The following is a 27,054-nucleotide window of genomic DNA, read 5'->3' on the forward strand; positions in this document are numbered from 1 at the left end:
AGGTGGGATTCGGGGCTGCAGTTGGTGGGGAGGCAGCTCCTTCCAGACCTGACCCCCACTGCCCACAGGAGGATAGGAGTCCAGGGACAGAACCACAGCTGCAAACCTGTTTCACTTTGTGAAAGGTGGCCTTTTCTTTACCAGAAAACAGCCTTCAGAGGTGAGTCTCCCCCTGTGAAGAAAACCGCTTTGATGCAAACAAACATTCCTGCGAGATTGCCTTGGGGGTCCTCCAATTCTCCCCGAGGGACCTGGGAACCAGCTACTGTGTCTGGGGGGCTCAGGGGTCTGGGTGGGCACAGGGGCAGAGGGACCCTCAGGACCAGGGACGGCCAGGGCAGGGAGGGAGGGTGGGAGAGGGGAGCGAAAAGGATCCGGGAGGGCCACGGAGGGGCTGTCACACAAGCAGCGCCCTTCATCAGAGGGGAGCCTGGGGCCCTCCAGAGGGGGCTGTCTCAGCACCCCCACTTCCTTTTGGACTCTAGGGATCTCCAATGGCTAGGCGGTGGTGGTGTGTGTGTGTGTGTGTGTGTGTGTGTGTGTGTGCGTGTGTGTGTTACTTGTTCTGGGGCAGGGGAAGTAAGCTCCTCTGGGTTTATCTGGGGCTGGGGGTCGTCTCCTGCAATTCTCAAGAAATGCCTTCTGTGGCAAAGTCTTCCAGGTCGTCTGTGGAGATGATGCCCAGGCCTGGAGCTTCTGCACCTTCCTCTTCTGGGCCCCGGGGAGGCCCCTGGGGGCGCTGGCCTGCAGAGTGCTGGGCGGGGTCTCCCTGAGGCCCCAGGGCCAGCTGCAGTCCAGTCTCGTGGGCACTCTGGGGCCGGGCTCGGGCGGCCCCCGGGGCGCGAGGGCCCTGCCTGAGGAAGGTGGGGGCGGAGAGCTGAGAGGAGCAGCGCAGGGGCGTCAGGGCTGTCACGGGCACGGGCCGGAGGCCGGGGTACAGCAGGTAGGGGGCGGCCGGGGCTTCCGGCAGGGGCGGCTCAGGGGAGGCCCCCTCGGACGAGGGGATGGAGACCTTGACGTACTTGCCTGTCTCTGGGTCGTAGAAGGTCTTGATTTTCACCTGGAGTGGCAAGTCGAAGAGAAAGTACTCTCCGGACTGGGGGTCCTGGAGCACCTTCTGGGTGGCGGGGTAAGGGGACAAGGGCGTGAGGGACTGGGGCCCCCCAGGCTGTCCCCCGGTGGGCTCCGAGAAGCCGGACACGGAGTGGCGATGCAGGGGAGGGGGCACGGAGCGCACTGCGGGGAAGCTGTGTGGCGGCCTCTCTCCAGGGGACGGTGGCCTTCGCTCTGTCCACTCCAAGTCCTCTGGGCAGGGCTTTCCCTCCCGGGGCTCGCCGAGCTTCTCTGGCAACTGGTCGGTCTTTCTCCTCTTGCTTGCCAGCTTCTTTGCCCGCCGCAGGGCCTTCTCTGTCTTGGGCGGGACTGCGGGCGGCTTGCTGGCCGCCCTCTCCAGCTGAGCAGGGAGCGCCGGCCTCCCGGGGGGGCCTGCAGAGCCGGTGGCCATATCCGGCAGCGAGTCTCGCGGAGAGAGCGTCCGGAGGTCTTCTGCCGAGGGCTCGAGTTGAGGGTCTGAGCTAGCCTCCCACACGAGGGCGTGGGTCAGGTCCTCCCTTCTGGTGAGCCTGGCAGGACCGGGGCTGGCCCAGGGGCTGGCTCGAGGGGGCTCCTCCGGCAGTAGCTCCAGCTCACTGGCGGCAGGGGAGCACACGCTGCTCTCCCCCAGGGAGCTGGGGTTGGGGGAAGTCGCCATCTCAGCACGCACGGGTCTTCTCCCGGGTGGCCCTGCCCTGGGCATAGGCAAAAAGTGACTATTGGCACCTTGTGTCCGTTCTTCCCAGCAAGTTCCCAGCTGCCATGGCAGTGGCCGTTCTTCTAAGTCACCCTCAGGTAAAGCGATTGTTGGGATGTCCCGGGGGGCGGCCGGCTTCCCTGAGTCTGTGGGACTGCTCTTGACATCGTGTGCCAAGACTTTATGCGCTGCATCTGGGGGTGGCTTCACCCCGGCCCCCCCCTCCCCCAGAGGCAGAGGTGGGAGATTCCCCTTTGGGACTAGCTGGGAGGTCTCCATTCTGGCTGTGCTGGACACCTGCCCGGGTTCCTCTGTGACGCCACGGGCCAAGGGCTTCATGTGTGTGCCCTGCATGTTAGCAGGTGCCAGCGTGCCAGGCATCTCCTGGCTTTTAGGGGCACAGAAACCAGCATCCTCCCCCCACCCTGGCCTTGGCGAGTCCTCCTCTCTATGGGCACTGCCCAGAGAGTCTTCGGAGGACATGGTCCTCAGGAGAGGCAGCATGATGGGTTTTATTACCGGGGTGGCTCTGAGCGTGTTGTCTTTAATCGTAAACAGTATGTGCTTGTTTGTAGCAGAAGACGAGGAGGGCACAGGGTCTTTGGCGTGTGAAAGGGAGGTGCCCCTACGTGCCCCAACCCAAGAGCCTCTGGGATTAGCTTCTTCCGCGGACGCCTTCCCGGACCTTCCTTCACACACATCTTCCCCTTCTCTTCCCAGCACCTCGCCCCGCACCTCCCTGCGCGCGCCCCCAGCGCCGGCGGCCCGGCACTGAGGCTCCTCTGCATCCCCGCCCACCTTCTCCTTCTCGTCCCTCTGACGGTCACCTGCACTCATGCCGTTCCTCCTGTCTTCCTGCTGGCTCTCAGTAAACCACGTCTTCTGCTGATCATCAAACGAGGCAAAGGATTGATCTGACGAGCTGGTGCTGAATTTGGCCTTGCCTTGGATGCTCGGCATAAAATCGGACTGGCTGTCGCTGTAAAACACATCTTCCTCCTCAGGGGACAGGGGCCCTGGGGAGAATTTCTGGGTCAAGTGTGGGTTCTGCAGTCCTGCCTCTCTCTTGGGTTCTGTCTCCTGCGAGTCGGATCTCGAGGGCCCGTTCTCTAGCTGGGTCTTTGTTTTCTCTGCGGCCTCGTCAGCCTCAGGCTCCCTGCTGCAAAGCTTCAGGGACAGGTGCTTCCTGGGGCCGCCTTCCCTGGAGTCTGGACGCCATCTGGGCCTGCCAGGCCCCAGCTCCGACCCTCCGTGGGCATAGGCGTGCTCGTGACTGCTCTCGGCAGCCTCCCCGTTGACACAGAAGGGGGTGTTGGCGACGACTGGAGGTGTGCTAGGGGCTAGACAGCTGTCTGCTGGGGCCCCACTGAGGTCGGCTGCAGGGTCTTCCTGGGCACCGAGCTGTGATGCAGTAAGGGCATCCTCAGGTCTCTCCTCAGAAAGCTCGTCTGGGGGACTGTCCTCGAGCCCATTGGCGAGCATGATGCCATTGCTCGCGGGCTCTTGCTTCCCGCCAACCTTCCCTCTGCTTTGCTCATCCAGGTCTCGCAGGAGAGGTGAGGGGCTGTACGTGCTCTTCACACGCTTCCGCACGTCCTTGAGGTTGAACAGCAGGCTAGGGGCTTTGGACTTGTAACTGTCTCGAGACTGGCATTCACTGGGCTCCTTCTCCTGGTACCCGTTTAGCTGTCCTGGGGGCGAGGGGGTCTCCGCGGGCGGACTGTCTGACGGATCTGGGGCGAGCTTGGTGGGTATGATGGGCGTCAGGAGCTTGCTGATGTTGAAAGGGGGGTTGTAATGCTCACCTGGGTCCGCAGGCATGTCAAGAGCATCATTTTCTGGAAATTGCCCCTGGGGGTCGTGCTTTGTGTACAGAGGTGGGCCTCTCCTGTTGCTCTGTCTCTTTTCTTCTGCAGCCTCTTGTAGACTTGCTTTCCCTCTTTTGCCAGTCTTTGGTTTCCTCCACGGGGCCTGGGTAGGCTTCACTTGAGGGTCAGGCTGCGAGCTGGGAGCTTCTCCCTCCATGGCAGACACCGGGGCTCCTGGATCCCTGCACCCCCAGGGCCCAGGTGCCAGCAGAGCCCCGGCGGCCAGTCTGCTCTCGGCCTCACTGAAGCTGGCCTGGCCTTGGCAGGGCGAGACTTCGTGCTCAGGAGGGTGGGGTTCTCGTAGCAGGGGCACGTCCTTATAACATCTGGGAGCTTTGCTTTCTGGGACAGTTTCAGCAGCGTTCTTTCTCTCAAGCAACTTTGGTTGGTGGGCGTGCCACGACTCAAAAGCACTGTTTTCACTGTGTAGAAAGGTCCCTTTATGAGCCCACTCCTTGCTTCTGCCAGCCTCACCCGGGGGTGGCTTGCGGGCTGGGGAGGAGAACTTTGACTCTAATGAGATGGCCGCGTTGTCAGGCGCTGGGAGGAAGCTGCTGGAGCCATGACAGGCCATTTCAGGATTTTGGGGGGACTCCTGTTCTCCGTGCTTCCTGCCGGGCTGGTGGCTGCTCTGATGGGCACTGGAAACTTCAGCGGGCACCCTCCTGACTGTCAGAAAGGCGGAATCGAAGCAGAAGTTGACACTGTTGTCTGGAAGAGGAGCAAATTTGGGAGTGGTTTTCAGAGCTGGGGGCTTGCTGGTTGCAGGCCTGATCTCGCAACGATGGCTCTCCGTCCTGTTGAAGGACTGGATTAGTGAGGATACTTTGGAGATAGGCTTGTTGCTGCTTCTCAGGCCGGCAACTGGCACCTCCAGTCTCCTCTGGGCTGGCGTCGGAGGGGGGCTGCTTTTGGGGTACTTGTCCTCCCCCTGCACGTACTTGGGTAGCTGTTGGAAGGTGGCTGCCCAGCCTGCATGCTCTGTGCCTTGGGCCGGTAGCTGGCTCCAAATGCCACTTTTCCTGTGGGTGTGGCTCACCGTTCCCTGGTGGAAAGTCCCAAACACCTGGCGAGTGGTATCCGGGGACAGGGCCAGATCGGAGTCATGGAAGGATGTGTCCTCCGAGATGCACAAGCTCCGGAACGCCCGGTCTGTGAGGCTGCTCACCTCCCTGTCTGCATCGTCCAGCACGCTGCCGATGCTCGAGGAGTCGCTGAGCCCGTCCGTGCACTTCTTGTTCCCCTGCATTATCTGTCAGCTCTGGGAAGACTGTCCCCGTCAGCCAGGGGCGCCTCCGGTGATAATTCTGGCAAGGGTTAGATGTAGCCCCGTTCCCACAAAATTAGAGTTTTTTGTCAACCATCTGCAATTACCAGGTGGGTTTATTTTTCTCTGCAAAAGAAAGAAGAACAAGTGAGAACAGGATATCCAATTTAGTAGCACTATGCAAGACTGCATGCGGGTCTGGGGGGATAGTGGTCCCTGTGATGGCTAATTTTATATGTCAACTTGGCTAGTCTACTGTACCCGTTTCTAGTCAAACACTAGTCTAGATGTGACTGGGAAGGTATTTTTTAGATGCGATTAACATTAAAATCAGTAGACTTTGAGTAAAGCTGATTAGCCTCCATAATGCAGGTGTGCCTTGTCCAGTAGGTTGAAAGCTTAAGAGAGAAAAGACTGAGGTCACAGGCAACAAAAGCAAAAATAGACAAGTGGGATTACATTAATTAAAAAACTCTACACAGCAAAGGAAACAATCACAAAAAATGTAAAGGCATCCTACAGAATGGGAAAAAATAGGTGCAAACCATATATGTGATAAAAAGTTAATATTGAAAATACATAAGAAATTCCTACACTCAGTAGCAAAAAACCAAATAAGCCAATTTAAAAATGGGCAAAGAAATAGAACAGATATTTCTCCAAAGAAGACATGCAAATGGCCAACAGGTATATGAAAAGTTGTTCAATGTCATCAGGGAAATGCAAATCAAAACCACAGTGAGCCTCAGGCTGTTAGGATAGCTGTTATCAAAGAAATGAAAGATTACAAGTGTTGGTGAGGATGTGGAGAAAAGGGAGCTCTTGTACACTGTTGGTGGGAATATAAGTTTGTGCAGTCACTAGGAAAAACAGTATGAAAGTTCCTCAAAAAATTAAACATTGAACTACCATATGATCTAGCAATCCCATTTCTGGGTGTACATCCAAAGGAAACGAAATTAGAATCTCAAAGAGGTATCTTATCCACGTGTTCATTGCAGCACTATTCACAGTAGCAAAGACATGGAAGCAAACTAAACATCTGTCAATGGATGAATGGACAAAGAAAACACGAGATATGCATGCAACAGAGTATTATTCAGCCTTGAAAGAGAAGGAAATTCTGACATTTGTGACATCCTGAGGACATTATGCTGAAATAAGCCAGTCACAGAAAGACAAATACTGAATGATGTCACTTATATGAGGAATCCAAAAGTCAAACTCATAGAAACAGGGAGTACCAGAGACTGGGGAAGGGGGGAAATGGGGAGTTTTTTGTCAAAGGGGTAAAGTTTCAGTATGCAAGGTGAGTAAGTTCTGGAGATGAGCATGAGGATTATAGTTAACAGTACTCTATTGTATACATGAAATTTGCTAAGGGGGTAGATCTTCCATTGTATTCTTATCACACACCACAAAAGTAATAACTAAAGGGGGTGGGAGGAACCTTTTGGAGGTGATGGAAAGGTCTATGCTTGGATTGTGGTGGTGGTTTCATGGGTGTGTTCTTATCTCCAAACTCATTGAGTTGTGCACATTAAACACATACAGCTTTTGTATGTCAATCTTACTTCAATAAAATGGCTTAGAAAAATAAAAGACTAAGGTTCCCCAGGAAGAGGGAATTCTGCCTCTGGAGCGCCTTTGGACTGGGGTTGCGGCATCAGGTCTTCCTGCGCGCCCAGCCCGCGGCCCGGCCCTGCGCGGACTGGACTTGCCGGCCTCGCAATCCAGGGAGCCAGTTCCTCAAAACGGGCCCGGGGCGCAGATGTGTCCTTTGGAGAGTCCTTCCCTGAAATTCCCTGGGTGTTCTCTCCTCAGTCACCTGTCTCACAGTGCACAGTTTATCTTCATGGTACTGAGCACAGTCGAAAATTAAACTTATTTCTTTGTTGCCTATCCCATCATTGGATTGTTAGTGCCAGGAGCTTAGGGACCGCTGGGATGTCCATTTGCTGATTGTGCCTTGTCCCAGAGCCGCCCCAAGGACGTACGGTCTCCAGGGCTCACGTCACCTGGGCCCGTGACTCTGACTTGCCCTCGTGTGTGGCCAGTGGGAGGTGCTGGTGGGAGCCCGCAGGGATGGGAGCCGCGTCTCCTCCTGCTCCCTTCCTGCGGCGGCGTGGGGACCAGAGGCTCCGCTCCTGTCGCTGTGGCCCTCACCCGGGCTCTGGCTGGGTGCCAACAACATGTCGTTCCCCTTTGCTGGCTGGGTCTTGGTGACGCTGGCTCCCGCTCTCTGAGTGTCTCTGCATCCCTGGGGTCCCCTAACTCTGCCTACACCTCTGTCTAGCCCCTTCATTACATTCTCTTCTTTTTTAAAAAAATTGTGAAATATATATAATATAAAATTTCCCATCTTAACCATTTTTAAGTATTTAATTCAGTAGTGTTAAGTGCATTCCCATTGTGCAACCACTCTCTCAGAACCTTTTCATCTCGCAAAACTGAAGCTCTACACCCGGCGGCTCTACACCCGGCAGCGACGTCCCAATTCCCCCTCTCCCTGGCAACCACAATTTGACTTTGTGTCTTTACGAATGTGACAACTGTAGGAACCTCATAAAAGTGGAGCCACACAGTATTTGTCCTTTTGTAGCTAGCTAATTTCACTTAGCATAATACCCTCAAGGTTCATCCATGTTGTAGCAGGTTAGACTTTCCTTCCTTTTCAAGGCTGGACATCCCACCGCGCGTGTGTGTGTGTGCGCGCTTGTGTGTGTGTGCGCGCTTGTGTGTGTGTGCTCGCGCGTGTGTGTGCGCGCACGTGTGTGTGCGTGCGTGCGTGTGTGCGTGTGTGTGCGTGTGTGTGCGCTTGTGTGTGTGTGTGCGTGCGTGTGTGCGTGCGCGTGTGTGTGCGTGCGCGTGTGTGTGCGTGCGCGTGTGTGCGTGCGCGTGTGTGTGCGCGTGTGTGTGCGCGCGCGTGTGTGTGTGTGTGTGTGTGTGTGTGCACATACCACATTTTGCTTATCTATTCTTCCACTGTTGGACACTGGGTTGCATCCAACTTTTGGCTACCGTAAGTAAGGCTGCCATGAACATGGGTATGAAAGTATCTCTTTGAGAACCTGCTTTCAGTCCTTTGGGGTATATAGCCAGAAGTGGAACTGCTAGATTAAATAGTAGTCCCATTTTTAATTATTTGAGAAACCTCCAGACTATTTTCCATAGTGCTTGTGTCAACTCACATTCCCAGCAGCAGCGTGCAAGGATTCCAGTTTCTTCACATCCTTGCCAACACTTGTTTGTTTATTCTGATCATGGCCATCCTAGCGGTGTGCGGCAGCACGTTGTTAGCGCTCTTCCGGATACTGTCTGAGGATGCTGCTTTTGGGACCCTTACTGTTCCCTCCTGGGACACATACCTCTAACGCCTAGGACAGTGCCTGGCCTGGGACCGGGAACAAGAAAAGGAAGACATAGAAAGTTAGACAAAATTGCAAGTATTGACCCTGGAGTGGGCCCACGTGGGGGTGTCTGGGTCAGTGAACATCTGGCAGGGTGCTGCTGCGTCCTCACTGGCAGCTGGGACACTGTCAGACAGCGGCCCTGCTCACAGCAGCAGGAGCTGAGCGGCCTGTGCTCGTCCCCCGGCTCCCGGCTTGGCCATGAGACTGCCGGTGCTCTGGGGGGTGGGAGGTGAGGGCGCTCCCACCAGGAGGCAGGGCCCGCGCCAGAAGCCCAGACCCTGCCCGGCTCCACCTCGCCTTGCTGTGACCACGGGCTGGCTGGGGCAGCCGCATTGTGTTCCCCCACCTGCAGGGTGCTGCGTGATTCTAATCACTCTTGTTTCTGTAGAATGGGGGTCATGTGGCCCCTGCAAGGCCCCAGGAGGTTAGGGACAACATCGCTGCACAGGGCTGGTCACGGTTGGTCACGGGGTCGATTGAAGCTACTGAGCTGCCAGTGCTGTCCTCCGTCCTGGTGGCCAGCCTTCTTCGGGTCTGTTGTTTCCTTCTTTTGACCACAGCACTCCGGTGAGTTTCCGCTGCTGACCCGTGGGCGGGTGGCTTGCTTTTGTCAGTGATAGCATCGAGCTTGGGCTCTGGAGAAAGGACAGGACTCTGCGTCCTGGCAGACTGAATGATCCAACAAGCAGCAGCTGACCTGCTCCGGGAAGGCCTCTCTGCACGGCCCCAGCCCTGCCTTGGGAAGCGGGCTGCCGCCTCCCGGGAAGCTCGGCTCATGCTTTTAGAGGGCTGCGAGCCAGGGAGACATGGGCCCGCGTGGCGGGCGGAGGCAGACTCAGGGGGCTGGGTGGGCACACACCCTTCCCTTCACCCGCAACCACTAGAAAAGCTGTCCTCAGCCTCCCACACAGCTGGCTTGGTGGGGGACAGGGCTCTGGTCTCAAGGAGGGAGGCCGCAGAAGTCTGGGAAAGTGCCGGCCTTTCTATTCAAAGGAACAATCCTGACGTCTCCACGCAGTGGGTGCCTTTCTTCTTGCTTTGGGCGCAGAGCGAAGCCTGAGCAGAGCCTGTCTCTGTGCTGCTGCCGTAACCAAGGCGGCACTCGGGCGGCCCAGACGGCGCCAGTGCCCGGTGTCCTGGTTCTGGAGGCTGGAAGTCCAACAGCGAGGCGTCGGCAGGGCTGGTCCCCTGAGGGCTGTGAGATGTGCCCAGGCCTCCCTCCTTGGCTTGAGGACGGCTGGCTTTACCTCATGTGTCCTCACACTGCCACTGCTCCATGCTTGTCTCCATGTCCCAATCTTCTCCTTTTATAAGGTCGTCAGTCCCACTGGATCCGGGACCACCTAATGACCTCATCTTAACTAATTATATCTGTAACAGCCCGATTTCCAGAAAAGGTCACGTTCCAAGGTACTGGGGTTGGGACTCCAGCCTAGGGGTGAGCGATGGCCACTGAAGCCAACTTGCTGGGCCTGGAGGCGGGGCAGAGGAGGAGCGCCAGGCCCTGGCCAGCAACGCTGAGCTATGAGCTGTGATAGCACCACCCGCTTGAACTGGTATTACTGGGGCTGTGGGGACCTTAGTGGATTTGGCCCTTGTAAGTCAGGTTTTCTGCCTTTTGAGATCCTACCAATATAGTCAGAAGTCTCCTGGTGTCCTGAATGCTGGACTTTACACCTTGCCAAGGACCAAACTCAGGGATACTGGGCTCTCTGCACTTCCACATTAAGGAGAAAATAGGATGGTTGAACAGCCGCATTAGAAGCTTAGAGTCAAGTGAACAGCCTCTACCCAATTAAAAACCCCTGACTGTTAGCAAGTATTTGCTATATATTTTTTGGACACTCAGCTTCCATCCTCCTCTTCTGAGTAAAAGTACCTGATACCTTTTGGGGAAGTTCCTCCTCCCATGGCGTTCGGTCTTGGAGAGGCAGAAAGTCAAGGTGCCTGCCAAGGCGTCCTGGGCCCAGAGCAGACGTGAGCCCTGGTGTGGGCCCATCGATGGCGCTGGTTCTCCTGGAGTCACGTGCTGGGGGCGAGCTCAGCCAGCCTTCCCAGCGGTGGAGCTTTCGGGATGCCCTGGGGCTGCCTGGTCCCTGACGGGGCCTGGCCTGGAACTTTGGCCTTTACCATGAGTCTGTAAGACCTCCAGTTCCCTTCTAACACTGCTTAATTTCTGCTTCATTTTTTCCGTCTCCTGTTTCTGTTGCTTGTGGCCAAAAAGCCCTAGCTGATCTTGAGTTTTAATCATAATTCCAAACCGTGAGGAAGCATCCGATCTTCAAAGCATTCGGAAAATAACTCATTACTCCTGCCTCAGGGAAAAGAGAGCCAGCTCCCGCCCTTGCTGGCTTTGTTCAGACAATTTCTTCAATTCTGACTGAATATACCTGGAGCCTGATGGGAAAGCCGTAAAGCTGGCCTCACCTCCACACCCCCGCACAGGGCACCCTCAGCACAGGGCCCAAACCGCAGTTGTTTCTAGAAGCCGCTCTTGGGTTGGGTCCATACCTGTCACAGCACTGAGGGCTGATGCTGCCTGCCTTGCTGGCCTCTGGGGTTTGCAGCTTTAAAACTTCTTTTCATGCTTATATGTGGTGTCACCACTGCCCATCTAGAAAAAAGAAGAAAATAATTTCAGTGGAACCCAACTGACCAAAAGGCCCAGCCTGTGTTCAGTGGACAAGAGATCTTTAAATGTCAGTAATACAATGATGCAGTTGGCTTTCAAAAAAAAAACTTTCTTAAAATCCACACTTGAACTCAACAAAATTTCTATATAGCCATTTTTAGTGAAAACTAACATAGAGTTAATTTATATCCATTCTACTATTCATTAATTTGCTCGTGGTCCAATAAGTCTTCAAGAGCCTGTTTCAAGCCTTTGGGATTCTAATGCGAGTGTCCCGGTTGTGAATTACTTTATGATCTAACATCTGACCAAAGGCCCTTTTCCCACTGAACTGACAGCTTGGGTTTCAGGGCAGAGGGGACCGGAGCAGCCGTATTCAAGTCCACTCATCAAGGGGCGGCACAGTGTTCGATTTACTGCTGGCAGGAGGCTTGAGTATCTATTTTGACAGCTAAAAGAACCAAAAAGCTGCCCAGGAGGATTGTCAGAGTGCCCAGAATGAAGTGTAAACTAATTAAAATAAATCTACTGTGCAAATTTTAAATGCAGACCACTGGGGTTTCCATAAGACCTTCCCCAGCTCCTAGCTCCTGGATATGAATCTAATCCAAGGTAGTTTATTAATAACATTAATAATCACAATAGATCAAATTTGTGAAGTTAGTTTCTTCAGAGAATCACAGAGGCGCTTTGTGCCTACCGCCACACGGCGCGGCCCAGCCCCGACTCCCGGGCCGGCTTGATGGGCCTCTGTCGTGTCCCCCGGCCGAGTGGCACCCCCCGTATGTTTCAGACACTGACGAGTCTTCTCTCCTCCACTAGAAAGAAAAGTCCCTGAACCCGGGAAGGGAGTCTCACATGCTTTTGTATACTGAGTTCAATAAACAGAAGCTCAGTAAATGTTGGTGACAATGTTCTGAATTGGGTTATCTTTATTCTGATTTTTTTTCCCCTGAACAGCAAACTGAAGCACAGGAAAAAAGGAAGAAGACAAAAGCATTGTATTGAGGAAGATCCTCCGCCTTGCGTGTTACAGCCGCCTGAAAAACTCAGATCGACCCAGTGGAGTGACTACCCAGCCATGCCACCGCTGCAGCTCCATGAGCTCTGAACACCCACCTGGTGCTGCACGTGGGTGGGACGCAGGTGTGGAAAGACATGGTGGCATTTACCTTGTGACAGTGTGGGGGCCCGTCCCTCTGTGCTCGGGCTCCCCCCAGCCAGCTGCCTAAGCGACTCACTGCTGTGCGGCCGCAACGCGTTTTCCAGAGGCGGCGAGCGTGGTCTTGCTCACCACCTGGAACTGTTCGAAGGAAGCAAACTTGAATTGGTGGAAACTCTGCTTCGAAGAATATTAATACTTTCCAGGAAAAAGGTGTGGTTTCCTTCAGGAAACGTGACGGAGGATAAACTGCATGTGGCCGAGCCGCCTTCTAAACAGGGTCCTGGAATCTGGTCTAAGGAGTACACAGAGTTAAAAATGAATATTTAATCACGGCCTGGAAAGCCCCCATTCATGTCTGTGGCCTTCTTACGGGTCATTTTTGCTGTGGCTTCTAGGCTGCACGCAGACTCTCGGCCACTGCCGTCCAGCCCGGCGGGCGCTTCTCCTCGGGCCTGGCCGCTCTCTCTCCTCTTCCTCTCTTCCGCTGCGGGCGCCCTGCGCCCCGCCCGGCCTCCTCTCCTCATCGGCAGCTCCGCTCTGCTCTGTGGCGTCCTGGAGGTCTGCACCTGATGCTCCCGCAGGCCCCGCGCCCCCACTGCCCCGCCAGTCCCGCCCCTGTCCCCAGCCCTTCGAACAGACTCCAGACTCGGAGCTTTCCACAAGCCAGTGTTCTCCCCGGGGACCCCAGACACCTGGAGTCACCTGCGACTTCTCCCTCCTCCTCCTCCTGTGCCTCCCATCCGTTTCCAGCTCCTCCCCCATACTCTCTCCACGGCCGCCGTGGGCCGCGCCGCTGTCCTGTCTCCTTGGGCTACGGTAGGACCCCGTGTTCATTCCTGCGCCGCACCCACACCTGCTGTTGACAGTCACGTCTGTTCCTGTCAACCTCGTGCTTAGAATCCCTCGATGGCTTCTCGGTTTTGGAGAATGAAAATCAATCTCCTTAACGCAGATCCTCTTTCCAGCCTCATCTCAGACTGTTGTCCCCTCCGGCTTGGCTTTCCAGCCACACTGGCCTTTTTCCGGCTTCTTCAATAGGCCATGCCACTTCCTGTCCCAGGGCCTTTGCACACGTTGTTCCCTCCCCTTGGAATCCTTTACTTCCACGTTTTCCTTGCTACCTGGTTAACTCCTACATGTACTTCAGAGACCGGTCCACATGTTCCTTCAACAAGGCAGCTTCCTCAGGCTATTTCAAGTCCCCGGTGATACACTTTCATAAGAGTTTATACCTGTTTCTCGTTCAGTACTGTAATTATAATTAAGTATTTAACCGGGAGGTTTGTTGTTTAATGTTTGTTTCTCCTGCTAGCCTGGGGGCTTCATGATGCGGGGAGCCAGGTCTGCCTGGCCCTCCGACCCATGGCCGTCACGTATAAAGAGCACAGCGCACAGTGCGAGAGGCGTGTGTCTAGTGAAGGGGCAAATCCCTCCACCTCGCTTTTTTATTCTAAGCCCTAAAATATATAAAATTTGCCTGTGGTAAAAGATGGAAGCAGGTGGACTGGATTATTCTTAGAGACTGCTGGCCGGCTGGCTGGGGACATTGTCCACTGGCACCGTGGCACATGCGTTTAAGTCAGGATTGAGTTTCAAGGTGAATGCTGGTTAGCATTTGCATCAGGGAGAAGTGAGAAGCGACTTCATGACTTCTCCACTTCCCAGTTGTCCTTGTCACTGCTCTCCGTGCTCCAAGTTGGGGGTAGCTTTGATGCCCTCTGGAGGGGCAGCTCCCAGCAAATATTTGTTGACATTAGCCTGGGTTCTGTCCACAGCCGCAGTGTGAATGGCCACTCCATGATGATGATCTAAATCATGGGTGTCAGCAGCTGGAGAGCTGGCTCTGCCCAGTGCTGTGCAGGCAAGCCTGCGGAACTCAGCAGCACCCTGTTCTACGGGTCTCTAGCTCTCCACCGCTGGCCTGAGCCAAGTTTGCATCAGGTCAAGCAGGCTTTGCAAAACACCAGAGCAAACACTGGGAAATAGGATCCCCAGGCAGGAATTAGTAGAAAGAACCTTCCAGTTCAGCCACTGGGGAGGGGCAAAGGGTCGTTGCCATACTCACTATAAATCTGCCCATGGCGTGAACTGGGCACATAAGCGTGCTTCGGTAGCCCTGGGGTGGGGAGAGTTACGCTCAAGGATGTGTTTTGTCTTGTCCTTATTGCAGGGTCATCTTTTTGAATCAGAATATATCAAACCAATCAAATCTAAGCATGCCTCCCATGAACCAGCTTTTTCTCAAGACGAGCACTGAAATACCCTTTGCACAGTCATTGCTGAGTTCTAACTCTTCCAAAAGGTTTCCCACGTGATGCTTTTTCCATGCCTTGCCACATGATGCTGTTGGACTCTCATGGACCAGGACGTGCTGCCTTTTGCAGACATAACTCTCTGTCTCCCCTAATCCCTTACGGATGCCTGGCATGACCCTCAAGTTCCTCTTTGTTGGGGAGCTTGGCCTGTGGTGCATTGAATAAGGAAGCCGCAGGACCCCCGTGTCCTGGACTGTCTCCTCCAAGTGGGAGTCCCTCTGCCTGGAATGTTCTTTTCTGTCCGCTGGCCACTACTGGGGATCACTTCCTCCTCTGCTCTCCTAGTCCTTATAGAATCTCCTCCCTCCTCCCCCTCAGTCCATCTCTCCCACTATACTTTGAGATCCTTGGATTGGGGTCTGCGGCCCGGCTTGTCTTTGACTGACCCAGGGCCTGGTGCATGCTGGTGACTGTAAACGCTTTCAGCTGCTGTTGCTGAGTGCAGCTCTTGGGCCACAGGCTGTGATGACAGGGGTTTGCTGTGGGTGTTCAGGGTGCAGGTGGAGGGAGGGCTGAAGGCTCTGCACCCCATGTTCTCCTTGTCTTCCAGGCCTGAGAGAGTCACGTAGCCCAACTTTTGCTGGTGGGCTCTGCACCCTCATTCCTTATAGGCCGCTCGGGCAGGAATCGGCTAGGGGAGGGGACTCTGCATATCAAATCCTATATTCCAGGCCTATTCCAGATGCTCCACATACACCTGAGCACTGTGATTCTGGAGGCCCCAGCTCAGGGACCATAATCACCCATGTGGCTCTGCACTTTCAGCTTCACTTCTGAGATGAGACCACTGAGCCTCAGAGAGGGGAGGAGTCTCACAGCTGGCGAGGGCGAAGCAGGGCTTGGGACCCGCGACCTTGGAGTCAGCCCACAGCAGGGAAGGGAACAGTTGGTGGTCTGGCATGGCCAGACTGCCACATCGAACAAATTAAACACACAGGATCTTTAGCGAAATGTGAATTTTAGATAAAGAATAAATACCTTTTTACACTAAAGTATATACTAAAGTAAGTGTAAGTATACTTACACTTAAGTATATACTAAAATACCTTTTTAGTGTAAGTATATCTCATGCAATATGTGGGATATACTTATACTAAAAATCTATTATCTGAAATTCAAACTCCACTGGACTTTGTTTTTTATCGGGTAACCTAAGGTCCTCACCAACTTTTAGCACCCAAAGTGGATCCACAATCAGAGGAAGCCAGTATGGTGAGTCAACACTGAGATGACACAGTGACAATGATGGCTCATGTGTGCATGTCACCCTGCAGTTCATGACACACTGTAGCATTCACTGTCTTGTTTGAGTCTCATGACCCCTCTGTGGCGGGCTGAGTAGGCCATGTTGTCACCATTTTCTGGGTGGAGAAATGAAAGCACAGAGAGGCATAGGACATTGCTCAGTGTCACACAGCATGTAAAGAAAGACAAGAACTGGGGCTGGGATTCAGCATGCGCTCACCACTGGACTATACCGCGCTTGCTCTAGATGAAACCCCGAGCCTCCGGCCTGCGGGCCCAGGCTCCTACAGACGTGTCCTGGGAGGCGCTTCGGGCCCTGCTCTGGCCCACAGGCTGCAGTGCACGGGAGAATGGAGGATGCAGGCGGAGGAAAGAAGGTTTCATTTCATCCCCTGCGGATCTTCTCAGCTCAGCTTTTCCAGACAACCACAGGAGTGGACGTGTCGATCTGACCGGCAAACGTGGGGCCCTCCTGGCTGGGGCCTGCAGGGCTGGGGCAGCCCCTGCTCTATTCCGTCTCTGCCGACTTCCCGCAGGAGCCGCTGGGGTTTGCTCTGCTGCTGGGCTTGACCGCTTGCCTGCAGTGTGGTTTCTGAGCCCAAGATCTTTGGGTGAATTTAATTACCTTAATTGAATGGTGTTTTCCCTTCTTAGTGAAGGGGAAGCAGGAAGACAGTGGGGATGACGGGGTTGGCTTTATCGCACCCAGAAGACCCTAACAGAATGCAATTGATTCCTCTTGCTCTTCTTTCTGGGTTGCCTTTTTGAGCCATTGACTCAGGCCTGCTCAGGAGCAGTTCAGTGCAGTGAGCAGGGACAGCTCCCTGTCTGTGGCAGCCTGGAGACCCCATTCCAGGCCACGGATGCACATCGCCCAGCACACACAGCCTCCACCACCCCACGCAACACTGGCTGCTTTGCTCGGACCCATGACGTGCTGGTTAGTTTTTGGCCAAGCTCTTGACCTCTCTGTGCAATGCCAACAGCCCTCCTGTTTCAAGGGGAACGTCCTTGTCTATGTTCTACGTTTTATGAGGTGAGTGTCTTAGCCATCTCTGGCTACTGTAACAGAAATACCATGGGCTGGGTGGCTCAGACAACACATGTTTACGTCTCACAGTTTTGGAGGCTAGACCAAGATCAGGGCACTGGCAGATCTTGTGTCTGGTGAGGGCTGTCATCTTGGCTGTGGCAGACACTCTCTCGTGTGTCTTCATATGGGGGGGGGAGAGAGAGAGAGAGAGAGAGAGAGAGAGAGAGAGAGAGAGAGAGAGAGAGGGAAGGAAGCTCGCTGATGCGTCTTTTCATAAGGGCACTATTCTTGTCATCAGAGACTCCACCCTCATGACCTAATTACCTCTCCGAGGCCCCACCTCTTAACCCCATCCTGTTGGAGATGAATTTGGAGCACACAGACATTCTGTCCATAGCAGTGCATGAAGAAATGGCAAAAGTGACGTCTTTGACTTCCTCCGTCAGGGTCCAGAGGAGGAGGGCAGGCACTGTTGAGTGTCTGTGAAGTGGCAGCCTCAGGTCTCAGACTGCACCTGGCTGTGCTCGCTTATTTCTGGATAAAACTCGGCAGGAGAGGCCTCCTCACCATCTCACAGGTGAGGAAACTGAGGCTTGCTGGGTCAGTCACTTGTACTTTGCTTAGAGCTGAGTGCTGGCGCAGAGCCACACCAGTCCTTGGCCTGGGTGTACTGTGTCCTGTTCTCTGGCCCCAGGGTAAGTCCTGCTTGGCTCTTCCCAGATGTGGCAATTGCTTTTCTTTGCAACCCCTCTTGACTTTTGGAAATCAGGAATTTTAAGTTCATTTAGATTCTACTGGAAGAAAACATGGGATCTCATAAGCCAAACCTGACGCTCTTTTCTGCATTCATCCACTCAGCAGTGGCTCATGGAGCACCTGTTGAGACTACACGCTACCCCTGTTCTGGGGCAGGAGACCCAGCCATGGGCAGGGCTGGCCTGGGCCCTCCCCCTGTGGAACAGCATGGATCCTGGGAGGGCGTTGCTTTGTAAAATCACATTTACTTCGATTGGCTTCCATTGGGCAGGGCCTCTTCTGCATGTAAAACACAGCTTTGATTTGCACACGAGTCACTGCACATCTGGTTTGGCCATTTGGGCTCCATTGGTCTGGTATTTGGCACCCAGGGGACAGGGTGTCAGCCTGCAGCCAGCCTGGCTTGAATGGCCCCCAACCCAGGTGCTAGACCAGGCAAGCCAAGGGCTCTCAAACTCACCGCGAGACTCCTGGGCCCTGGGGGAGAGAAGGCTGGCTGTGGGCGGCCCAGGAGCACGGGGTGGCTGGTGTCGGTATGGCTCTCATGTAGCTCCGGCCTCGCGGGAGTCTGGCCTTCTACAAACCATGTCGCGTGTAGGCCTTTGACCCCTGTACACCTCAGGGCTTGTGGCTGAAGAAACCAGCTTGCCTGGGCTTGCTGGACCTACAGGACTGGCGGTGAGCAGAGGGTCGTGGTCGCAGGGGCTGCATGCATCCTGCCACCCTCAGGGGGAGCGTGGAGGAGAGAGGCTTTCTCTGCTGACTCTGGCCTGAGCAACTGGTCCCTGCGTCTGGACAGGTCCTTCCCCAGCAGCTTCCGATTGTGGCTCAGGCCTGGGTGTCTGCAGAGAGAGGCCAGGGAGCCTGACTCAGGGAAGGCCTGGCCTGGTCTGACTCAGGCCACCCTGCACGCGAGGCTGCCCGACACCTGGCATCACAGACTCAGGGAGGGGCCCCAGTCGTAGGAGAAAAAAAGAGAGAAGGAGAATGGGGCTGGGCTTAATGAGTCCCCCACAACCTGTCCCCTCCCTGCTTCTGTTCCTCTTCTGTGATGACAAGGACCGGCCAAGCAATGTTTAATAACTGGCTCTCTGGGCAAGAACACTGGTTTGTAGCACGATTTCCTATGCTGACGTGACTTCAGAGGCAGAGTTGGGACAAGGTGTGCCCCAGTGGGCTTTGCACGGTGCCCGAGGCTTTGGCACTCTCTGAATCTCAACAGGCTTCACTGCACCTGTGTTTGCTCTGACAAGGACACCTGGGCGGAGCCTCACTCCATAGAGGCTGACCCAAGAGCTGTCATCCTCACGCTGTTTCTGACCACTTCTTGCAGGTGGAATATTATTTGGGGTCACTCCTTGGAGCTCCTTGTGGCCAGATGGGCTGGACTTGGCCAGGACAGGTAGGGTCTTTGGATGCTCCCTCCCACTAGGAAGGAGCTCGAGCCTGGCACTGCCAGTGTCTCTGTGGTGCTCCCTCAGGTGCTCTCTGCAGATGCCGAAGGGCCCAGCCTCAGTGGCCAGATGCCCCTGAATGGGAGGCCCTTAGATTCTCCTTGGGGGCTTAGAAGTGCTCCAGTTTGCTTTTATAGGAGCAGCTGCATTGCCATCAAAGGTGAAACGAGGAGCATGAAAGATCTGGAATGGACAGCAGATGACCCCAAACAACTCTGCTTCCCCTCCCTCACGCCTTCCCTGAGCTGGGTGAGTGCTGGTCCTGCTCCCCTGCCCGGGAGGGGCAGCGCCTGATGGGCAAGCTGCGAAGACAAGAGGGTCAAATGAGCAGAGATGGTTGCTGCCCAGCCTTGACCTCGGACCGACCTCCTGTTAGACCCTCACTGCAGGGCCACGCCTACTGCTGGGCTGGATTGGGGCAGGTGCCAGAGGAAGGACTCACAGCTATTTCAGAGACGCAGGGGCTATGACAATGGGGGGTCCACCCGGGATCGGGGTGGGGGGGACCCTAGTGCTGCCCCACCTTTGCTGAATACAACTGCAGGATACCAAGCGCGCGAGCCTTGGGTTTCTCTCCTGCGAGACGCAGCTCATGCTGCGCACCTTGAGGAGGTTCCTAATGGAGCTTCTCAACCTGGCACTTTCCACTGCCGACGTCTCCTGAGGGCAAGATCACACCTGGCTGAGAGCCGCTGCTGTGGAATCTGGAATGTGGTGGCCCAGCCACGCCTTCCTCCTCACACTTCCCGGGGAATCTTGCCCTGGCGTCAGGGGATGGCAGGGCCTGATCCGAGAGCGGGATCGCATAGGCAGTCTGGGCAGTAGGGATTGCTGCCCCTCGCTCTCAGGTGTGCCCCTCGCTCTCAGGTGTGCCCCTCGCTCTCAGGCCACACAGTGGGTGTGTCCCTTTGTTACTGCACCTGTAAAATCAGGACCATGACAACTGCCCCGCCCCAGGATGGCTTCCCACTCCAGGGAAAGGAATTTCCACGGAATGGGTCACTGAGGCGGGCACTGCTGAGAGACCCTCAGAGCCACCCCACCAGCCCCTCCATCAACCCCAGCGGGGGTGCCTGTGCCCCAGGAGGCCCAGAAGCCCGGCTGCAGCCCTGCACTTCGCCTGCCACCGCGCCGGGCCCAGCGAGCAACGCGTGCGTCCTGCACATGCTTCTAGAGTCTTCCTGGAGCAGAGGTGTTCCCTCTACACGTAGTAAGAAACATCTGCATCACAGCACACATCACTGCTCAGGGACATGTATGTGTCAAGGAAAACTTTGTGAAGCAAAACTCGTCCTTCTTACTTACACTGTTCTGATAATTTCCATTCTATTCTTTTCTATTCTTTCATTTAGAAAACCTATTTGTAACTTAGTAAGTGATTCCAGGACTCAGTAATGACTTACGATCTGCAGTGGCATTTTCAGGCTGTCCCTAAGTAAGCCCCATTGAGGGCTGTTGTTTATAGTGAGCTAGATTTTCATCTAAGGGGGGGAATTGGAGACCCGAGGACTGAACGCAGCTATGGGTGGGGTCTGACCAGATTTTCGTTGGGGAGAGGAGGAGACCCCAGGCTAGGTTGGGTCGCCAGGCTGGGCCTTGCCTTTCTGTTTCTGGGCTGTGAGCCCAGTGGCGACACAGGGCCTGTGCCCAGCACGGGGCCATTTGTTTGTTAGACGAATGAACGGATAAGAGAAATTCCCCTTTACTGAGCACCTGGTATAAAGGCACTTTATAACCCCGTGCTATTGACTAATATTTATTGATTATTATTTAATTAGTATTCACAGCAGTGTCATGAGGCAGGAATTACTCTTGTTCTTTACCGAAGAGGAGCGTGGAGTCTAGACAAGGCCCTCCAAGGTGGAGTTCCGGGGTGTGGGGCTCGAACCCGAGGCTGCTGCAGAGGGGATCCCTGCCTCCTGCACTTGGGCAGCCTCCTCCAGCGGCTTCTGAAATGCCAGCTGCAGGCAAGAGCCCTGCTCAGCACCACACTGCCCCTCTGGGGAGCCCCTGCCCCTGGCCACCCCGCAGCCCCCTGCTCTTGGCTCTTATCTTCAGGTCTCCTTGGAGCTCGTCTTGAGACACAGGGTGTCCTTCTGTTCCCTCACCGATAATGCTCAGGCTTCCATAGCACGGGTGCAAAGACCTTGAAACGCTCCCCTGCCCCTTACCTACGGGAGCACACTGCTCTCCAGTTAAGAGCTTCAAGACCAGACAGGCTTTGGACAAGCCACTCAATTTGTCTGAATCTGTCTTGTTTCGGTAACCGTGGGGCTGGCTAACAGAGCGCCCCTGTGAGTTCCTAAGGCGACCCAGCAGCTGATGCTTGTGGAAATCCTTTTGGATTAGGAAGTGGTGGTTTCAGGATGATTGTAACCTATGGACCGAACTCCACCTTGAAGGGCCTTGTCTAGAGGAAGGGGCGATTGGGTTTGTTGGGGATGAGGGTAGGGGTGTCCCTCAGCAACCATCCTCTCTCTAGCCCCTGGGAGGAGAGCCAGGCAATATGGGGAGGGGGTGTGCCAGACATGGCAGAGAAAGGAGGCTCAGGCAGGACCCCCCTGAGCCATGGAAGGCAGGGGTCCCACAGAGACCTCCAGCCATCCATGCACCCAGCCCCCCATCTGTGGACTCGTGCCACAGGGCTGGTGCCACAGGCAGAAAAGCAGAGCTGGAAGTGGCACCGCCAAGCATTAGCACTCTGCCAGGAGCCCCGCACATCTACCCCACTTGTGTGCACCTGTCACCTGCCACACACTGTGCACCCGCGACCTCGCTCGATGGTCATGACAACTGCCAAACTAGGTAGGGCTGCTGCCAAAGGAACTTTAAGTAGAGAAAGTAAAGGTCAGAAAGGTTGAGGAATGAGTTCAAGGTCACACAGCTAAGAGCAGCAGAGCCAGGATGCAGTGACAGCAGAGAGACGGGATGGTCTTCCAACTGCCACCAGGTTTGTGCAGGGTGAGGAGGGGGTGGCAGCCCCGGTCCTAGCACCTTCTTTCTATCTCTCTCTGTCATTCTTGTCCCGCCAGGGAGCATTTGCTTTAGTAAAGCCAGAGAGGCAGGACCCAGCTCTCCTGCAGAGGCCACCCCACCCCGGACGCCAGCAAGCTGTGTGCAGAGCGCCCCTGGGATTCCTAAGCCTCCTGCCAGGTCAGAGGCCAGCTGTGCCCGTGTCCCTGCTGGAGGAGGCTGGGAAGTAAATGGCAGGCGACTGCCGTCTTTTCTCCAGCTCGCCAGGCATCGTGAGGCGAGCTCAGCCAGGGGAAGGGCCGGGAGGAGCCTCCTGCCGTGCGGACACAGTCAGGAGAAGCTGGTCAAGCCTCCCTCACGGAATTCCTCATGGCAAGAAAGAGCATTCAGAAGTGACCACCCAGGTTATCCTTCTAGAATTTAAAGCTGAAAGATGTTCCTCCCACGACACGTCACTTAAACCCATGGCTGTGTCGAGGTGAGAAACAGCTCCGTGGATTGCGGCTGCTGCGTGCGAGACAAGGCCCGAGCCGCGTCCCCCTCTCCTTTCACGAGGCAGGGTCCTCCTACTTTCCAGAACGCCCTGCGGGCTGGCCAGACGGCGCTGGGTCCCACCGCGGTCCCGAGACCACAGCTGCGGAAGGAGCTGCAGGTCGTGAGCAGCTGAGGCTGTTCTGACGGGCCGCGGCCTCTTGGCTGCGGGGTCTCAGGGCCGGCAACGGCCACGGCCTGTGCTGTGTCTGCGCTCGCCCTGCACCCGGCTCTGCGGCGTCGCCGAGTGGCGGGAACGCCACTTCCTTCTAGGGCGAGGCTCACCCCGAGAACTGGAGGTGCTCAGACGCGTGACCCTCTTTGGTACAGAGGGGAGGTAATCGTGATGTGAGAGTGCCTGGTGGCCACCGTGGTGCCAGCTGCTCTCTGGCTGAGCAGTAAGCACAGATCGGCTGGACTCGGAAGCACTGGGCTTTCTCCTTGGCGGCCTCTGAAAGGTACAGACCCAAGCTGGAGTTTAAGCAGCAGAAAAAATATCGCCAAACAGGACCATGGAGTGGAAAAAGCAGTTCTTGTATTTCTACCATGTACTTGGTGCTTTTTGTATTTGCTCTTTAATGCTCGCAGGACCTCAAAGGAGGTGGGAGCTGTTATTAGTCCCATATCACAGGGGAGGAAGCTAAGGCCCGGGCTTGCTGAGAGATGGCAGAGCTGGCCTGTGAGCCTGCATTTGCCTGTCCTGTAGCCCTAGCAGGCTTTGCCTGGGGCAGCTTCTGGAAGGTCTAAGGAGCTGGATGAAACCTGTGTGCCTCCCTGGGCTCGCTTGGCTCTTCCAAGGAGGATTTTGACCTTTGTCTCGTGGCATGGCCTCCTTCCTAGAGAATCTGCTGGGTGCTGCCAGGGGTTCTGGGGATGGGAGGTGGTTAGGACAAGCCCTGGGCTTTGGCCTCAGATCTCAAGTTAAAATCTCAGCCCCTTGCTAACTGTGCATCCTGGGCAAGTTGCTGCACCTCCCTAAACCTCAGTGCCTGCCTCTCTGAAGGGCTCACAAGACCTCCGCACTGGGTGAGGGAGACTAAAGCCGGAGAGACACTTGGCTCTGCACATGGAGGGTCAGCCTGTGCCTGCCAGGAGGGAAGTGGCGGCTGGAAGTGGCTGTGATCCGCGGGTTTAATTCAGTGGGCCGAGCTCCGGCCCCTCGACCTCTGCAGCCTTGGGCCTGACCTGCCTCTGAGAGAGGCTAGCAGGGCCAGGCGAGGGGACAAGCTGGGGGTGCTGCTGCGGCCTGGTGGCCTCAGGCCAGGGCAAGCCAAGGGGCAGCTGCACCATGACCTGGCTGTGACCCGGCCCTAGCAGGTGGGGCTGGGTGGTGCCAGGTCGGAAACCAGGCTCTGGACCCACAGGGAGCCGGGGAGGGCGGGGCAGCCTTGGGGAGCCCTTCAGAGGCTCCCTCAGCCATCTAGGAGCCCCTTTCCCTGCCCCAGCAAGCTGCAGGAGGAGGCTTTGAGATGGCAGGGGAAGGGGAAGGGGCTCCTAGACTGCTAAGGCAGAGACAGACCCTGCCCGTAGCCCAGACTCGCAGTCCCTCACCGCTCAAGCCCACCCAGAGGGCCTCTCAGGGAAGGGTGGAACAACTGAGCAAAGGAAGAGGGCCCAGAGTGCGAGGCCCCTGCGGTTCCGCAGAAGCCACGTGTGGGCACCTCCATGGGATCTGGAAGCCCTTCTGGGGTCCTGGCTGCCTGAGCCGGGCTCACGTCCTGTGGGGCTGACCCTGACCCTCAGGGGTCCGCCATGCAGAGAGAGGAGGACGCCAAGGAAGGCCCCCACTGTCCCAGGCCACGGTCCAGAGGGCTCTGCCTTCCCCTTCCTGCTGGCAGAGGTCTCCCAGGGTTGGGGAGAAAGCCACCTGGGTCGCAGGCCCTTGCCGTCACACGCCCCAGGCCAGCCACGCAGGCGCAGAGGGGAAGGCGTGTGCACCAAGCCGTCTCCCGGCGCCCCTAACTGCGGTCTGGAGGAGCCGCTCCGCCTTCACCCGGCGCCAGGAGGCCGTGTATCATTCACACCATCCCTGTCACACGCACAGCCCTCCGGGGCATGTTCCAGAAAGACTTACGCTGGGGCGACACATCTCGGCACCAGCATGGGCTCCACATGCCCACTTCTGGCTCTTTCCTGACTGTGCCTCCACTGAGCCCTGTCCTTCCCCCTCCGTACCCCACCAGCTCGTGTGGTGAACCCTGGAACCAAGTAGACATTAAGACGTGTTTGGGTTTTTCCAACTAGCCGTTAATAAATGAAACATAAGGTTGAGTCAAGGGCTCTGCGCTGGCTGGGTTTGGGGACGTGGGGCTTACCGCCTCCAGTGAACAAAAGACCGAGGCCCACTCCAGCCCCTGTGCTCCTGCTGGGGGCACTGAGTGCCTGCGCTGGCCTTCTCTTACAGCCCTCTGCCTCCCCCACAACCCTGGGCAGATGGAGTGAAGTCCCGAGAGCCAATGAGGAAGACGGCCCAGTCCTGGCACCACTGGCAGGTTTGAGCTACTGAGATTTCTGGCGGAGGTGGGAGGAATAGGGCTATTTCAAGACATGGGGCTTCTCCTCTTCAGTAAGGGTCTCCAGGGCTTCCTTAAGGCCAGGGGCAAAGAAGCAGAAAATGCAGACGCTTGCCCGTGTCCTGGTGATTAGGCATCGATGTAGAGGATGCAAAGCTGGCTCTGGCCTTCCCTGTCTCCTTCAGACAGTTCTCTCTCCCTGGGTTTCCAGGGGACTCAAGCCCCTCTGCTTCTAGGATGTGCTTTCCACCAGGCCCCTTCCTCCCAGAGAGCACACTGGCTCACTTCCCAACGAGCTCTGGTCACCCACCAGCAGGCATAATTGTTCCACCCCAAAGACCCAGGGGCAGATGCACGTTGGACTTGGTCACCAGAGATGGCTATTTATAAACCACCCGATAAGCACAATCTGCCCAGCGGCCCAGGCCACACAGATACGCTGTGCATCTGGTGATACCACAGCTAAACTAACCCTCCCAGCACCACAATGGCAAACTGGGTATTTTGTATACCAGCCAGACCTGAAAAATGGGCCCAGGCAGGGCAGGAGGCGCTGGTCCAGCCAGCCACTGGTCCTGAAGCGGCTGGCACACAGCCTATTCTAAGCAAGAACTTTCACTGGTTTTTAATACATTTTGTATTGAATAGACCCACACTGAGAAATGTTCTTGTACTGCAGAGGTCGGCAAACTTTTTCTGTGAAGGGCCACATGGTACATGTTTTCAGTTTTGCAGGCCATGTGGTCTCTGCTGGTGCAGTGGGAAAGCAGCCACAGACAATATGCAAATGAATGATCGTGGCTGTATGCCAATAAAACTTTATTTACAAAACCAGACACCCAGCCTATAGGCTGTAGTTTTCCAACCACTACCATACAGGGAACTCCAATGCTGGAAAGCCGGGCCTCATTTAATATGCACATTTGTTTAATCTGTTCTCCAGGTTCCTACCCTTACGAAGGTGTTTTAAAGTCCTGAATAGTAATTCTCCTTTCTAGCTTCCCACACTTAGTCAGCATAGCTCTTCTCAATCAATGACCAATTCTCCTCCACCAGAAAAAACTTTGGAGTTGTCAAGTCCACCCTGCGGGCGTCTGCTTGGGCCCCTCCCAGGGTGCGTGAGAACGGGCAACCCGTGGAGAGTTTGTTTTGGGTACACATGTGCCCATGGAGTCCATGAGCCACTATGTCCGGATCATCAATTTTTCTCTGTTACAGCTCGTATGACCCTGCCAGGCCAAGACCTGGGGGAGACCAGAGAGCCAGCCTCAAAGCCTGTGACCATGGGGTCACCCCCGTTCGGCAATGCAGGGCCCTCAGGGCCCTGGGCACATCCACAGGCGTGTGCTCACTCAGCCGTGTGGGAAAGAGCACCCTGGCAGTGAACATATAAGGACAAAGTCTCCGTGTATGTACTACAGCCGCTGTACACGGTCCACGAGGCACATCCAGCATACCAAGAACCCCCGAGCCCAGTGACCCTTGACACACACGCCACCCTGCACAGCACCCTGGCGCTGAGTGACGCCCCGGCACACCACCAGCCCGGCACGAGCGGCCCTGCTGCCATGAGCCTGGGCCTCCCTGCCCACGCCACGGAGCAGACAGCGTCCGGACTGTACCTTCCGCTCTCCGTGTGTCCCGGCCGTCCGCTCTTCAGGCTGCCCCAGGAACGAGACACCCAGCTCTGCCCAGCAGCCAGAACTTCTTCCCTCCTCAGCTGGGCTGCCCGGAGAAGAGAGGAGAGGAGAGTGGATCCAAGCCCAAGCCTCCTGTTTCCCACAAACCTGCCCGTCTGAGGAAAATCAGTGCCCAGAAGCCTGCCAGACGCTGGAAGTCTGAGAAGCTTACCTAAATAGAGACCAGCCGGGGGAACCAAATGGAGCTCGTGGTGGGGAAGAGGCAAACAGTCCCACTGCAACACCCGCGTGGTGTCAAGTAACAGTCAGATTAAACAAACAGCCTCAGCAGCTATTTTTACATCCAGATCAGCCACGAGTAACAGATAACTCTGGGAGTGAGAAGTCGCTGCTGCCTGCCTGGACCCTCACCACGATTCCAACGTCAACTCAGAACGATTTCTAACGCCATTCCAGCACC

The 27,054-nt window shown here is 55.7% G+C and overlaps 1 protein-coding gene across 2 annotated transcripts; it reads right to left on the reverse strand.

Annotated features, from left to right (window-relative positions):
* Positions 1-528: 528 nt before the first annotated feature.
* On the reverse strand, positions 529-27,054 carry LOC105860107 (cardiac-enriched FHL2-interacting protein). Of its 2 annotated transcripts, XM_076010227.1 has the most exons (3): positions 26,577-27,054; positions 10,849-10,951; positions 529-5,050 (listed from the first exon to the last, which is right to left on the reverse strand). In XM_076010227.1, exon 3 carries the CDS (start codon positions 4,904-4,906, stop codon positions 629-631), a length of 4,278 nt encoding a protein of 1,425 aa, XP_075866342.1. In that variant the 5' UTR covers positions 4,907-5,050; positions 10,849-10,951; positions 26,577-27,054; the 3' UTR covers positions 529-628. The 2 variants fall into 2 exon arrangements, with proteins under 2 accessions (XP_075866342.1, XP_012600038.2); XM_012744584.3 differs by lacking the exon at positions 26,577-27,054 and having other exon boundaries at positions 10,849-12,295.

The sequence above is a fragment of the Microcebus murinus genome, chromosome 14, assembly GCF_040939455.1.
Source record: "Microcebus murinus isolate Inina chromosome 14, M.murinus_Inina_mat1.0, whole genome shotgun sequence".
Taxonomy (NCBI): domain Eukaryota; kingdom Metazoa; phylum Chordata; class Mammalia; order Primates; family Cheirogaleidae; genus Microcebus; species Microcebus murinus.